General features: G+C 35.5%; 1 protein-coding gene across 1 annotated transcript in view; it reads left to right on the plus strand.

Moving 5' to 3' along the window:
- LOC128554124 (von Willebrand factor D and EGF domain-containing protein-like) overlaps positions 1-13,363 on the plus strand; it is a gene marked incomplete at its 3' end in the record, with an annotated part of 36,798 nt that extends 23,435 nt beyond the window's left edge. The window contains exons 14-16 of the mRNA XM_053535370.1: positions 192-374; positions 10,868-11,073; positions 13,119-13,363. Of these exons, the coding sequence (XP_053391345.1) occupies positions 192-374; positions 10,868-11,073; positions 13,119-13,363 (634 nt within the window). The remainder of the gene's footprint in view (positions 1-191; positions 375-10,867; positions 11,074-13,118) is intronic.
- Between the last annotated feature and the right edge of the window lie 17 nt (positions 13,364-13,380).

Here is a 13,380-nt window from a genome sequence, read left to right on the forward strand (position 1 = left end):
AATTATATATAGATATATAGTGCAAAAATGTTTCATTAGGGCATAATAAATCCAGTAATGTATGAATATACTTACTCAAATAGAGGTTTATGGCTATTTTGTAAGTTTACGTTTCAAATATGTTCGTGTCCGACTCACAATAGTGTACATCTTTCATAAAAAAGACTGTTTGTTATTTAATTTAATTACAGGTACAGATGAAAACAGTCGCCTGTAATAACAATCGAGCTTATTGTGCATGCGCTGTTGCGGTACGAGCAGGAGGCGATGTCTTTTTGATAAATTTATGTGGAGGTTTGAGATTTAAAGATATGACGTCATGCAAAGACGGAGGAACTCTGGTTGTTCAAAAATATAGCGAACTTAGCTATCAGGTTTATTGCATGCTTTAGTTTTATCATCTTTAGATCGGCCAAAATACCCCTAGAATTATTAATAGTATATGAAGAAAACAAGCATGGCATTTCCACTGTCCAAATGTACGACCATCTAGTATACGATGGCTGTCCGATTAAACTGTAGACGTTGCGAATAACAAGGAAATTTGTTGAGATCGATTCGCAAGGTTTTCACGAGGTAACAGGTCATTTAGGAATACACTCTGAAAAGTAAATTAAAATGTGTTTAAAAATTAATTTTGGTATGCTGGATTTTACGTCAAACCGACACAATTATAGGTCATATGGCGACTTTCCAGCTTTTGATGGTGAGAGAAAGAGAAATTGCATCCCGGTCGGGCACATGGGTAAAACTTCCGACCGTCTGAGAGCGACGCACGTCGTGACGTCATTTCTATATACCAAATGATTGTATTGAATGTACTTCAGTTCTCAAAATACGCCCCTGCATGTTCAATATACTTTCAATGGCCGAGACATGCATCGCATAAAACTCGTAACATTCATAAATCCTTGGTATATTCGTTAAAGTATATTGTTACTGTATAGTTGGACAATTGCAGCATCTTGTTGTTTTAGATACTTCTCGAATTTTGTTCACTGTCGGCGGAACTGCTATAATCGCAGCTTTTCGGTCCTCCTCAGAGCGTGATTTCCGAATGTCCCGGGTGGAGTCTGTAATACAACTGACAAATTACTGTCCACGGAACATTCTGATACCTGTCAATATGTACTTCTTCGACAGTATATAGGGGAGTTATTCCGAATTTCACATAGAAGCTGATGACTTTCTGTTGCGCCGCGGTTTCCAGCGTCACCAATTAACATGACGCGTTTGATTACTTGCACATAAGAAACGAATACTGTTCAATAACTAATGATATGACTTCTTTGAAATTTGGCAGCATAATGACAAAAAGATTTACGCTTACACAGATGAATGTTTAGCAGAAGTGATGACAGTATGCGTTGTTATAGATCCCAAATTCTGTATTGTTTTGCGCGGCTCGCACGCAGCGGACCTCAATTACGTCATATAATATTAACATTTTCATAAGTTTTCTAGGACACAGACAGTATGTATGTTTGTGCACTAACATATATTTAATTTAAAGTCCAAAAAGTATGATTTATTCAAAGTGTCTATTTTTTTTGACAACTTTCGTAACACAAACCATATTTATAATAATAATAATGATAAATTATTATTATTATGTGATTAAAGTGCGGGACGACGTTGGAGTACATTTAAAAAAGAATAATGTAATGAATAATTTATGTCTGCATGAAATAGTAATAACAGAAAAAGGTTAAAGCAATAAGACACATCATGTAAATGTGAACCATACAAGATTATTACATTTTGTAATAAGAGATAAGAAGAGAAAAAATAAATAAGGGAGAAAAAAAAGAAAAACAAAACAGAAAGAAAGAAACAAATATGTTGTCAAGCATTATGAATAGATTTTATAAGTATAAATAAAAATGACTTTTGGTGAAAATTACAATGTCTGAAAACTCATGTATGGGAAGAATGATCAGTATACACCAGTGACTGATATTGTGATGGTGGTGATCAGATTAATAGAATGCACAAATCAGGAAAAAAGGGAACGAGCACCCATAACAGCACCCTTCCCCCTGGAGCTATCTTTCCCATATTACTGGATATTAGTGCTTAAAGTCTTATAGGGAACGCCCAGTCGGGCGGGAAGTTCAAACCCTTTAGCTAATGGGGCCATCATTTACTGTTAAGAAAATTCTACCCACTTACCTATGAGGTCACAATACCTATGGAGCACGTAACATGTAAATTAGGTTTGAGTAGGGAACTAGAGAAGACAAATGGAATAAAAAAGAAATTGCTTGCATAGTTTCATTTAAAAGGTACAGTTTAAGATGTTTTTGTTTAATTTACTTAGAGCTTCGCGATTTCTGATCTCGCAGGGGTAATCATTCTACATCTTGGGACCACCAACTGAGAATAACCTATCATATAATGCTTTATTTTTTAGCTAGGAATTTTGAGATGTTCATTTGTGACCGATCTTGGCCTTCTATTGTTAGAATAGGAAACATTTGTGATGAATTTATTAATGTATTGCGATGTCATATTATCAAGTGGTTTATAAGTTAGTAGACATGTGCGGTAGGTCACTCGTTTAGGGATTGACATGTTATAGGCAGAAGTACCTACCTAAACGACACAGCCATTATCAAATACAGGAAGAATGTATAAATTATTTTGTACAATTATTTCCTCTTGGAACATTTTAGAGAGTAATTTGAGTAACGTTATTGTCATAGGGTAACTTCATAATATAAATAGATAAAATGATTAAAATTGGTTGCTGTTTGTTTTCGACATCTATCATAATGTCAAATTACAATAATACTTGGACTATTGTCAGGGTTATATATAGGCTGAATGGGAAGTGATAAAAATGCTTTATAATGGACTATATATCTTAAAGTTACCATTTCACTGCGTGTATGTAAAGGAATGTACAATGAAAAATATGAACAACTTTATTCAATTTATTTATTTATATTATAAAGTTACCCTATGCACTCACGTGATTTATTGTTGCACAGTTGATCTATCTGTTTAAGTCAAAGTTAAGTTGTTATCAATATAGATTCCTTCATTTGGTAATATTTTGTCATCATATGAAATATCACTTTGTGGTGTTATTGTGATTTTTGTAAAGTACATAAACTAATGATTGATGATTTTTCTACATTAACCACCATTTGCTTTCACTGCACCATTTTTATGCCCCCAAAGGTGAGCATATTAAAATCGCACTGTCCGTCTGTCCGTCCGTCAATCCTTCCGTCCGTCCGTCCGTAAGGCCGTGCTTGCGTCCGTGTAAATTCTATTCCGGGCTGTAACTCTGCTATCCGTGAAGGGATTTTAAAATAACTTGGCATAAATGTTCATCATAATGAGACAACGTGTCAGGCGCAGGACAAAGACCCCTAGCTCCATAGTCAAGGCCACACTTAGAGGTCAAAGATTTACATGGTCTGTTTCGTGTCTGATCCATAACTCTGCCATCCATGAAGGGATATTGAAATAATTGGCATATATGTTTACTATAGTGAGACAATGTGTCACGAGCAAGACCAAGATCCCTAGCTCTAAGGTCAAGGTCACATTAAGACGTCAGATGTTAAAACAGAGTATGTTTCGTTTCCGGTTCATAACTCTGCCATCCATGAAGGAATTTTAAAATAACCAAGCATAAATGTTCACCATAATAAGACATAATGTCATGCGCAAAACCCAGACCACTAGTTCTAAGGTCAAGGTCACATTTAGAGGTCACATTTTTATATGGTCTGTTTCGTGTCCGGTCCATAACTCTGCCATCAATGAAGGGATTTTGAAATAACTTAGCTTAAATTCTTACCATAATGAGACAATGTGTCATGCCTAAGACCAAGATCCCTAGCTCTAAGGTCAAGGACACACTTAGACGTCAAATGTTAAAACAGGGTCTGTTTCGTTTCCGGTCCATAACTCTGCCATCAATGAAGGGATTTTGAAATCACTTAAAATTAATGTTCACCTTAATAAGACGACGTGTCATGCGCAAGACCCAGAACACTAGCTCTAAGGTCAAGGTCACACTTAGAGGTCAAATTTTACATGGTCTGTCTCGTGTCCGGTCCATAACTCTGTTATGAAAGGATTTTGAAATAACTTGGCATAAATGTTTACCATAAAGAGACGATATGGCATGCGCAAGACCCAGACCCTTAGCTCCAAAGTCAAGGTCAGACTTACCAGGGTCTGTTTCGTGTCCGGTTCATAACTCTGCCATTCATCAAGGGATTTTGAATTTACTTTGTATAAATATTCCCTTTAATGAGACAGATCCAGACCCCTAGCTCTAAGATTAAAGTCACACTTAGAAGTTAAATGTTAAAATCCTCAATAATACAAGAAAACAGCAGAGACAAAGATCCAGAAGGAGCAGCCACGTCTATAAAACGCAGCCATCTAAAACACAAAAAACAAAACGAGGTCATCTGCTGAGCATGGCCAATCTCCCTATCAACTTTCATGATCCTAGGCCCAAGCATTCTTGAGATATCATCCAGAAACCGTTTAACTGTTCCGGGTCCCTGTGACCTTGACATTTGACTTACTGACCTCAAAAACAATATGGGTCATCTACTGGTCATGACCAAACATCCTCTCAATTTTCTTAATCCTAGGCAAATGCGTTTTTGATTTATCATCCGGAAACTGTTTAACTTTTCCGGGTCACTGTTACCTTGACCTTTGACCTACTAACCTCAAAGTCAGTAGGGGACATCTACTAATCATGATCAACTTCCTATTACGTTTCGTGATACTAACCCAAGCATTCTCAACTTATCGTCCGGAAACGGTTTAGCTGTTCTGGGTCACTGTGACCTTGACCTATTGACCTCAAAATTAATAGGAGTCAGTTGCTGGTCATGATACATCTCCCTATGAACTTTCATGATCCTAGGCCAAAGCGTTCTTGAATTATCATCGTGAAACAGTTTAACTGTTCCGGGTCACTGTGGCCTTGACCTTTCATCTACTGATCTCAACAGGAGTAGGGGTCATTTGCTAGTTATGATCAACATCCCTATACGCTTTCATAATTCTAGGCCTAAGCGTTCTTGAGTTTCCCGGTATCATCCGGAAACTGTTTGACTGTTCCGGGTCACTGTAATTTTGACCTTTCACCTACTGTTCTCAAAATCAAAAGGGTTCTTATGCTGGTTATGACCAACCTCCCCATCAACTTTCATAAACCTAGGCCCAAGCGTTCTTGAGTTATCATCCGGAAACGGGTTGGTCTACATACCGACCGACCGACCGACATACCGACCAACGGACAGACAGACCGACATCTGCAAAACAATATACCCCTCCTTCTTCGAATGGGACATAAACAAGACGACATACGCAACACATAATACGAGACAGAAAATAAAATGTTGAAAATAGGGGCACCGCCTTGTAACGGTTAGAGACCTATACAAAGGAAACTTGGGGTTTAAACGCGTTCAGAGCATTCCAGCTCGCACTTACAAGTTAGACAAGACAGTATAAATAAAATAACAAGACAGTGTAAATAAATAAAGACTCTAAAACAATACTGACACAATACCAGATTAGGGTATAATTACAACAATGTAATCAACAATTTGTCAAAAGTCAGAGCACCAAGATCCAAACTTTTAAGGGCACGACTAATGAAGCTGTAAGACAAAAATCTACTCCCTTCGTCCGTTTTTCGTAGGATTTAGGAGAAAATTGTAGCGACTCACTGTAGAAGGGTCAGTCACGAAACATGCAGTGTGCGTAACGATTTTTGCATTGTATCCTATTCTGATAAACTTTATTACACATTTTATAAATATTTGATCAAAATAAGCATTATGTTTAATTTTCCGCATTTTATAAACTACATCCCCATAGTATGCGGTGTGCGCAAGACCAGGTTTTAGAAGTGTTTTAAGGTTTAACATATATTTCTTCAAAAGTTCGGACGATCTGTAGTAAAATTCAGTTAAAGCCTTCCGTAGTTTATGATATCGGTAACAATGTTTTTAAAACTTTGAGCAAGCTCTTGCAAAACGAATAAGTTGTGAAATGTAGACACCGTATGATGTGGCCGGAGGTATATTTCCATCTAGGTGGTGGAAGCTGACATTTTAAAAATTAAAATTGTCTCTTTTATCATATATTTTAGTTTCTAAATTGCTATTCACAGTTGCTAAATTTAATTCCAAAAATGACGCTTTTAAATCTGAGGTATTAGCCTTGTTATGCTGTAATTCTTTCGGATAAATGTGTTTTACCATTTCTGATATAGGTTGTCCATATTTAAAATATCATCAAGGTTCCTCGAGGCCCCAGTTAAAGCTTAACTAATGTCAAATTGTGTCTCAGTGGACAAACTGGGCATGAAATCTCGTTTATAACAGTATCAGAATTAATCAGCAATGAGTGTGGCGCAGCTACTCCGCATAGGGATACCAATTACTTGTCTAAAAGTCTTTTTTTCCAAATTTAATGAATATGTTATCTAACAGAAACCCTAGCGTTTCACAAACCTGATCACAACTCCACATTTGTTAAATTTACTGTTAGAAAGGAAATTCGGTAGTTTCATTACATTCCAAATAATTAACGTTTTCTCTTGCATTTTTTTTCCTCAAATAAGGCTATCATTTTTCTTTTAGAAGGTTATGTGGTAAATAAGTTTAGAGTAGAAAAATCATAGAAAAATCATAAGTACTTGTCGAACATTTGTAGTGTTTGTTTAATAGCTTTTTGATTACATCTTCAGAATTTATGATGAACATCTTCAGAATACTTTATAGGCCAAAACAGATTAACCCCCGTATTCTCATATACCTTAAAGAAATACTTCTGCACGTGGTCTTCAACTGCATTTAGACAAGAAGTCACAAAATGAGAATACTTTTTGTAGTGCATAAGGTTGAATTTGCAATGAATCGAGCTTTTTATGGGATTTTGTGTAGAGTAGGGGTCAAATGAAGAGTAGGGTGCTTCGACTGATTGCCGTCAGGTCCGACATTAAAATTAAAACATTGATCTACATGACTTTTTACAATATTTTCTCATCTTGTGGCGATAACTGATTTTCGTTTTCATATGTTTCAATTCATTTTGTAATGTTTTTGTGTAGTAGGTGCGTCATAATGATAATAAAATTTGAAGATTTTTCTGCAGAAGCTAAAACACATTTCGTCTGAAACTAAGATATAGCTTTCTTTAAATTTCAAAGTGAAAACTTGCGTTTAGGGGGTAATAAGGAAGGGTTCGATTCATAAATTTTATGCAAATTTTTATGATTTCAAAAATATTACTTCCATTCAGTCAGTGCGTTCGGTTCTGCAAAATTTCCGAAACGTTTTAGCATAATTATCAATAAACAGAGAAACAGGTTTCAAATCTTAAAGAAATTCTTTATTTTGGAACTTTAGAGAAAATGTCTCTGATTCTTTTATCATCAATAATTTTAAAGAATTTATGATATTACCTGCTGGTTGATGAAAGTATTTAGAATCTTTACAATAACAACTGTCTTGAACATAAAGCTCTATGTGAAATCTAAGACAGTTTTACTGTAATTGAATATTACGTTTCTAACTATTTCATTATATTCATAACAGATAAGAGTTGTTTCCGAATTACTAAAATTTTAGGAATAGACCTAACTAAAGATAAGTCTCTAAAAATACTAGGTAAATCAACAAACTTTTTTTCTTTATTTAGAAAAGATGACTTTAGGAAGTTGCATTTATCAAAAATTGCAAAAAGGGGCATACTTTTATAAAACATGAAAAGCAAAATAGAGCTATGGAACCTGTGCAATGTATTTTAGTTTATCACATTGAATAAGTGTGTGAACTTTCAATTCATTTCCACATGTGTTCACTGGAATACCAGCTTACATACAAAAACTTAACAACATCGGGACGTCGACGCCGACGAATGGGCGAGTTTAATTGCTCTACCTTTTCTTCAAATAGTCGAGCTTAAAGCGTTAAAATGAACAACTTGATGCATCTTTACTAAACTTGGTATGTAGTGTCTTGTATAGACCTTTCTTAAGTATCTTCAAAATGCTTAACTCCATCCCTTTAAGCTCCTCCAGAGCAAACAATAAAGTTCTTTAAAAGACTTCCTCTCATGATCTTCACTACATAGTCTGCAGCATCTTAGGTTGGACCATTTTAAAGTTTATTCAGATGGTTCTGTCCGCTGCACTTATAGGTCACCAAAGCTTAAATTTAAATGTAAAAACCTTTTATATGACTTTTTCATGGACCACTTGATGAATCTTAAGTACCCGTGGTTTGTAGCATCTTTGGATAGACATTTTACATTAAATATGGATCGCTTGACTGAACTTAGGTGCGTGCGAGCGTGCGTTCAAGATGGTACCTCATGTCTCCGTTCAACAATGATTTTCAAGCGATGACCAATGGAATGTGCCTGCCAAACATGTCAATGATATCGATGTCACATTTATGATATAACGTTATTAGGGTAAGCCCTGGAGGGACATTTGACTTCCGTACTTCCTACTTTTAATGTCTGACTTCTGCACTTCTCACTTGCATGTTCTCGACTTCTTACTTCCAACTTCTAACTTTTGCACTTCTGACTTCTAACTTCCTGATTTCTGACTTCGACTTCCAACTTACCAACTTCTTACTTCCGACTTCCTCACTTCTAACTTTCAACTACCTCGCTTCCGACTACATAATTCCAATTTCTTTACTTCTAACTTATAACTTGCGAACTTCTCATTTCTTATTTACAGTTTCCACACTTCTAACTTATTGACATTTAAATTCTGATTTCCAACTTCCTCACTTCTTACTTCCAATTTCCCTACTTCTGACTTCTTACTTCCACTCTTTTTACCTCCTATTTCCAACTTCTAAGTTCTAACGTCCTGATTTCTGACTTCTAACTTCTAACTTTCAACTTTCTTACTTCTGACTTCCAACTTCCAACTTCTGACTTTCGACTTCCGCACTTCTGACTTCCAACTTCTGCACATCTGACTTTTAATATATTTTCAACATTTGGCCGCGTTGTCTGCTGGAAATAATACATTACTTGGAACGAAATTCTGGCGTTAAGATTTTGAAATCTGTTATAGTAAACGTTCGTACTGAGGGAAATATACTAGAGTTGGCGACTTTCAACATGATGACTGTTCCGAGCTGTAAAACCATTAACCTAATCTTTATCATGGCTAAGCATTTTGTTTAACTGAAAGGATTGTGTAGTAAGGTATTTTGAAAAATAAATTACGGATTCGTTTGATTTTGTGATATTAAAATCACCAGTGAACACAAACTAGATATTAAGGATATAGTATAACTTGTAACCAGGATTTATTCAAGTTTGTGAAAGCATAGCATTGTATCGTAGTTTGTAAAATTAACTTTAGTTTTAGCTGCTAAAATCTCATGGTTTCTGTCCCTTCAAGAAAAAGTATTATCTAAGTTCAAAATACATGACCCTAAAGATATTTCATATTGAAGAAAAGACAAAAAATATCATGTTTAACACTGTTGAGCTTATTTCGGTTTTACACTTATGAAGAAGTCTGTGTAACTGATGATGGTAATATGATGAGGACGGAGAAAATGTTACAAGTAGTTTGTAACTAAATGTGCTGCAGTATTTGAGGAATCTGCGGGAAAGTCGCACACGTGCACATTCGCGTATTTAAAGGGAATTCCTATAGTTTTTTATGCGCATCTTTCTGTGCAACCGACACTTTCTATGAAATACTAAACTAAAGTCAACATTTGTTGAAACATGTTACAGACAATCTTAAATATGAGGAATCTTGAATGAAATAACATTTTTGATAAGTTTTATCAGTAATCAAATGTTGATACTGGTTTATGTTGTATTGACAAGTAACATGCCTGACAGGTATCTTGCTATTTTTGTGGTTGTGTTTTCACATCGCATTTTAGTACAGGGACAGTGTTGTTCATATAATGTAAGATAATTGACTTAGTACTGATAAGACATTATCACCTTTCAGATTATTTAGTATTGAATTATAGAAAGAATTAAGAATTTTTAAAACTTTTTTTTAACTTTTAGCAGACATACATGTAATCAATTTGGCCAGGTTCGCGCCATTTCCGTCCGAACAGGTGTTGTATTCTAGCGGTCTTAACATTAAATTTAGCCTGGTGACCCATACATTTTTAGCCATTTTTATGCTCACAATACAATTATCTATACACAAGAAAAACAGGAAAAAATTCTATGAAAGAGTTTTTTTTTAAATTTCAAAAAATATTCTTCACTATGGGTATTTTCATTGAAAAAAAGTTCACAAAAGTAAATAGGAAACAATATTTTTTTTCATTTGTACCCATTATTGTAAGGATAGAGTATTACATATATGACTATGATATCAAATAAGTATATAATAAAATCTGTAAAAAGAAAAAACCGTATTGTGCTGTCTTGGTGTATATTTTGGTTGATATTTATAAAAAAGCAGAAAATTATGAAAATGTTGAAAAATCGCTGGCAGTCTGAGCAACAGTGGGTGTGTTCAAAACAATTTATCACAAAAACAAGCCTGGTGACCTATTGTTTTTTATTTGTTCATTGTTTTCAGCACAAATTTTCCTATCATATATGTGAATTTAAAAAAATTCTATGAAAGGAAAAAAACTATAGGAATTCTCTTTAAGAGACTAATCAGATTAATACTTGAGACATAGAATGATGAACAAATTGTTCATTTTCTCTCCTGTTATAATATTATAATGCAATATGCTCAAGTTAATATAGCTATATGAAACTCAATGTCACATGTTTCATTACAAAATTTCATAAATAGTATGATTGTGGGAGATGGTATGATCACGTGTCATAACTATGTTAAATATTTTAGGTGCAAACGAATATCGGGACTTTGGTGAAGATAAACATTCTGTCTGGAAACTATAAAAACCTAATGAATATTGATATATACATGGCACCCAAAGATTACAACAGAATCAAGGGATTGTGTGGCACATTCGATGGTTATACAAATAATGATTTCCATGACAGGAGTGGAACAAAAGTTGACAGGACCTCTTTTTTGCAAGCTTGGAAGTATGTATAATCAGTCAATAAATAATATTAGTATACTTTAAATAAATTGATTTAATTTAGCGGTGTTCAAAAAGAAAACGTAGCATTACAGAAGATTGGCAGTACGATTATTTTGTTGTCTTGGTTCAGAGCCACACCGACAAAGCTTAGGTCATACGGTGTCTGTTCTAGCTTTGGATGGTGGAGGAACACCTCAGGTACCCTCCTGCCATCATGGCAAGCATGAGCGGGAACCTGGGTATAGCCACTGACATTCCGTAAGCTAGCTGGATGACTTCCTCACTCGGAGAATTAAAAGCCCTAGGCGGAGTTACTAACCTATATCGATGAGTCAGTGACCTTAACCACTCGGGCACAGAGGTCCTTGGCAGTAAGTATAATCTGTAAATAAAATATATAAAATAAGTATAAATAAACGCAATACTTATTGATATGAGCTGAGACCAATTTATTGTTACTTTGAAAAGAAGTAGAAATTAATTGTACTCTAATCGTAAAGTTATTTTTCACACAATATGTATATAAGTTGAATGATCTTTGATTTTAGTTTTGTTTGGTTAAACGTCACACCGACACAATTATAGGTCATACAGAGACTTTATACTATATTACCACGGACAGCCACCTAGGTAGACGCACTGACGGAGCTCGATGGCTTCCTCAAAAGAATTCAACGCCCCTGGCAAGGCTAGAACAAGCATTGGTGAGGGGCAAAGTATTTAGAGTCACCGACTTTAACCACTTGGCCACGGAGGCCCCAAGTTTAAAGTGATTCAAAAGGATAATTGCCGACTCTATCTGGGTTCAAAACCTAGTTTATGATGTAAAATTCCTCAATGTGAGGAAAACGTTCGTCAGGCGTACGGAAGGTCGGAGGTTCTACCCAGGTGCCGACCCATACCTGAAACAATGCCTGATGAGCCACCTCGACTCTAACCCTCCACCGTCAAAAAACTGGTAAAATCTTTAGATTACCTAAATTGTGTCAGTGTGATTCGTAACCAAACGTATTCCCTTAGTAAATATCTTTCATACCTTCATGCCATGTCACATAGTCCCGTAAGCTTTCATTCAGTTCAAGCAGAGATATCTCCGGTGTTTCAAGTAAATTGAGGTACGACATGATTCTGTACAATTATCATCAGATAAAACATACATGTCTAAGATAAAATAAATTGCTTACTTGCATTTTTTATTTCAGAAATTATTCAACAGTTTTATCGGTTAAACTGTCAAATTTCTTTCTTTAGTAATTCACCAGAAACGAGGTAACTGTCGTCGTAACCCTTGAGGTACTGTCCAATAAACAGTCAGTCATCTTCGGACTACAGGCAATGACAAATTTGAAACAGTTTTAAGTTTCAAGGTTTAAAAAAGCGTAAGTCACAAACGCTCTTTAATTGCTGTAGAGGTCATCTACGGGCCACAAGCTATATACCAAGCAATGAATTTTGATGACTGTAGACTGAAGTAGCGTCTATTAATTAGTGCACGGAAACCGTTTCAGACTCGAGGCAACTGTGATTTTTACCTCGACCTTTTGAGCCTCAAAGCAGTAAGGGTCCTCTACTTACTAAGGGTCATCATTCTGTGAGGTTTGACGACTAAAGGCATGAGTTTTCTTTTATGTTATGCTGAAATCGTTTTCAGTCTGAGGTCACTGCAACCTTGCCATTGGATTTACGAACTCTCAAAACAAAATGGGCCATCTACAGTCCATAGGCAATTATTCTGCAAAGATTGGCAATCGTCAGACCAAGCGTCCTCTAAGTATTGATCAGAAACTAAATGTTCTACTGACAGACCGACCAACTGTCAATGAGCAAAACAATATTCCCATCTTCCTTAAGGTAAGGTTGGGTGCATGAAATGTCATTAATGTCTTTGAAATTGGAATGTTATGGTAAAGGACACGATTACAAAAATTAGGTCGCCGGGTAATCTGTATGTAACTAAATAATTATAAAGTTAATATCTTGTATCAATGATAATATCCTATTTGGAGAGAACCTGATAAAGCTTTTTATTTTTATTCATACCGTTAGATTATCAAATTCGGACATCAATTTGCTTGAACCAAGCTGTAGTGTTGACGTTGGAACGTGGACAGAAAGTGGTCAGCCTTTATACTGTACCTGCAACTGCTTTAATGAAGGTCAGTGTGGAACACTTGAAGAAACGGCGACCTGTTCTCCATCGCAGTATGTTAACTGCACTGTCAGTCTTACTATTACTAGTGATTTATGTCAAGATTATGAAAAAAGATGTAGCATACAGAGCACCCGGAAACGTTCTTCATTCTATACA

This window comes from Mercenaria mercenaria, unplaced genomic scaffold (assembly GCF_021730395.1).
Source record: "Mercenaria mercenaria strain notata unplaced genomic scaffold, MADL_Memer_1 contig_4737, whole genome shotgun sequence".
NCBI classification, from domain to species: Eukaryota; Metazoa; Mollusca; class Bivalvia; order Venerida; family Veneridae; genus Mercenaria; species Mercenaria mercenaria.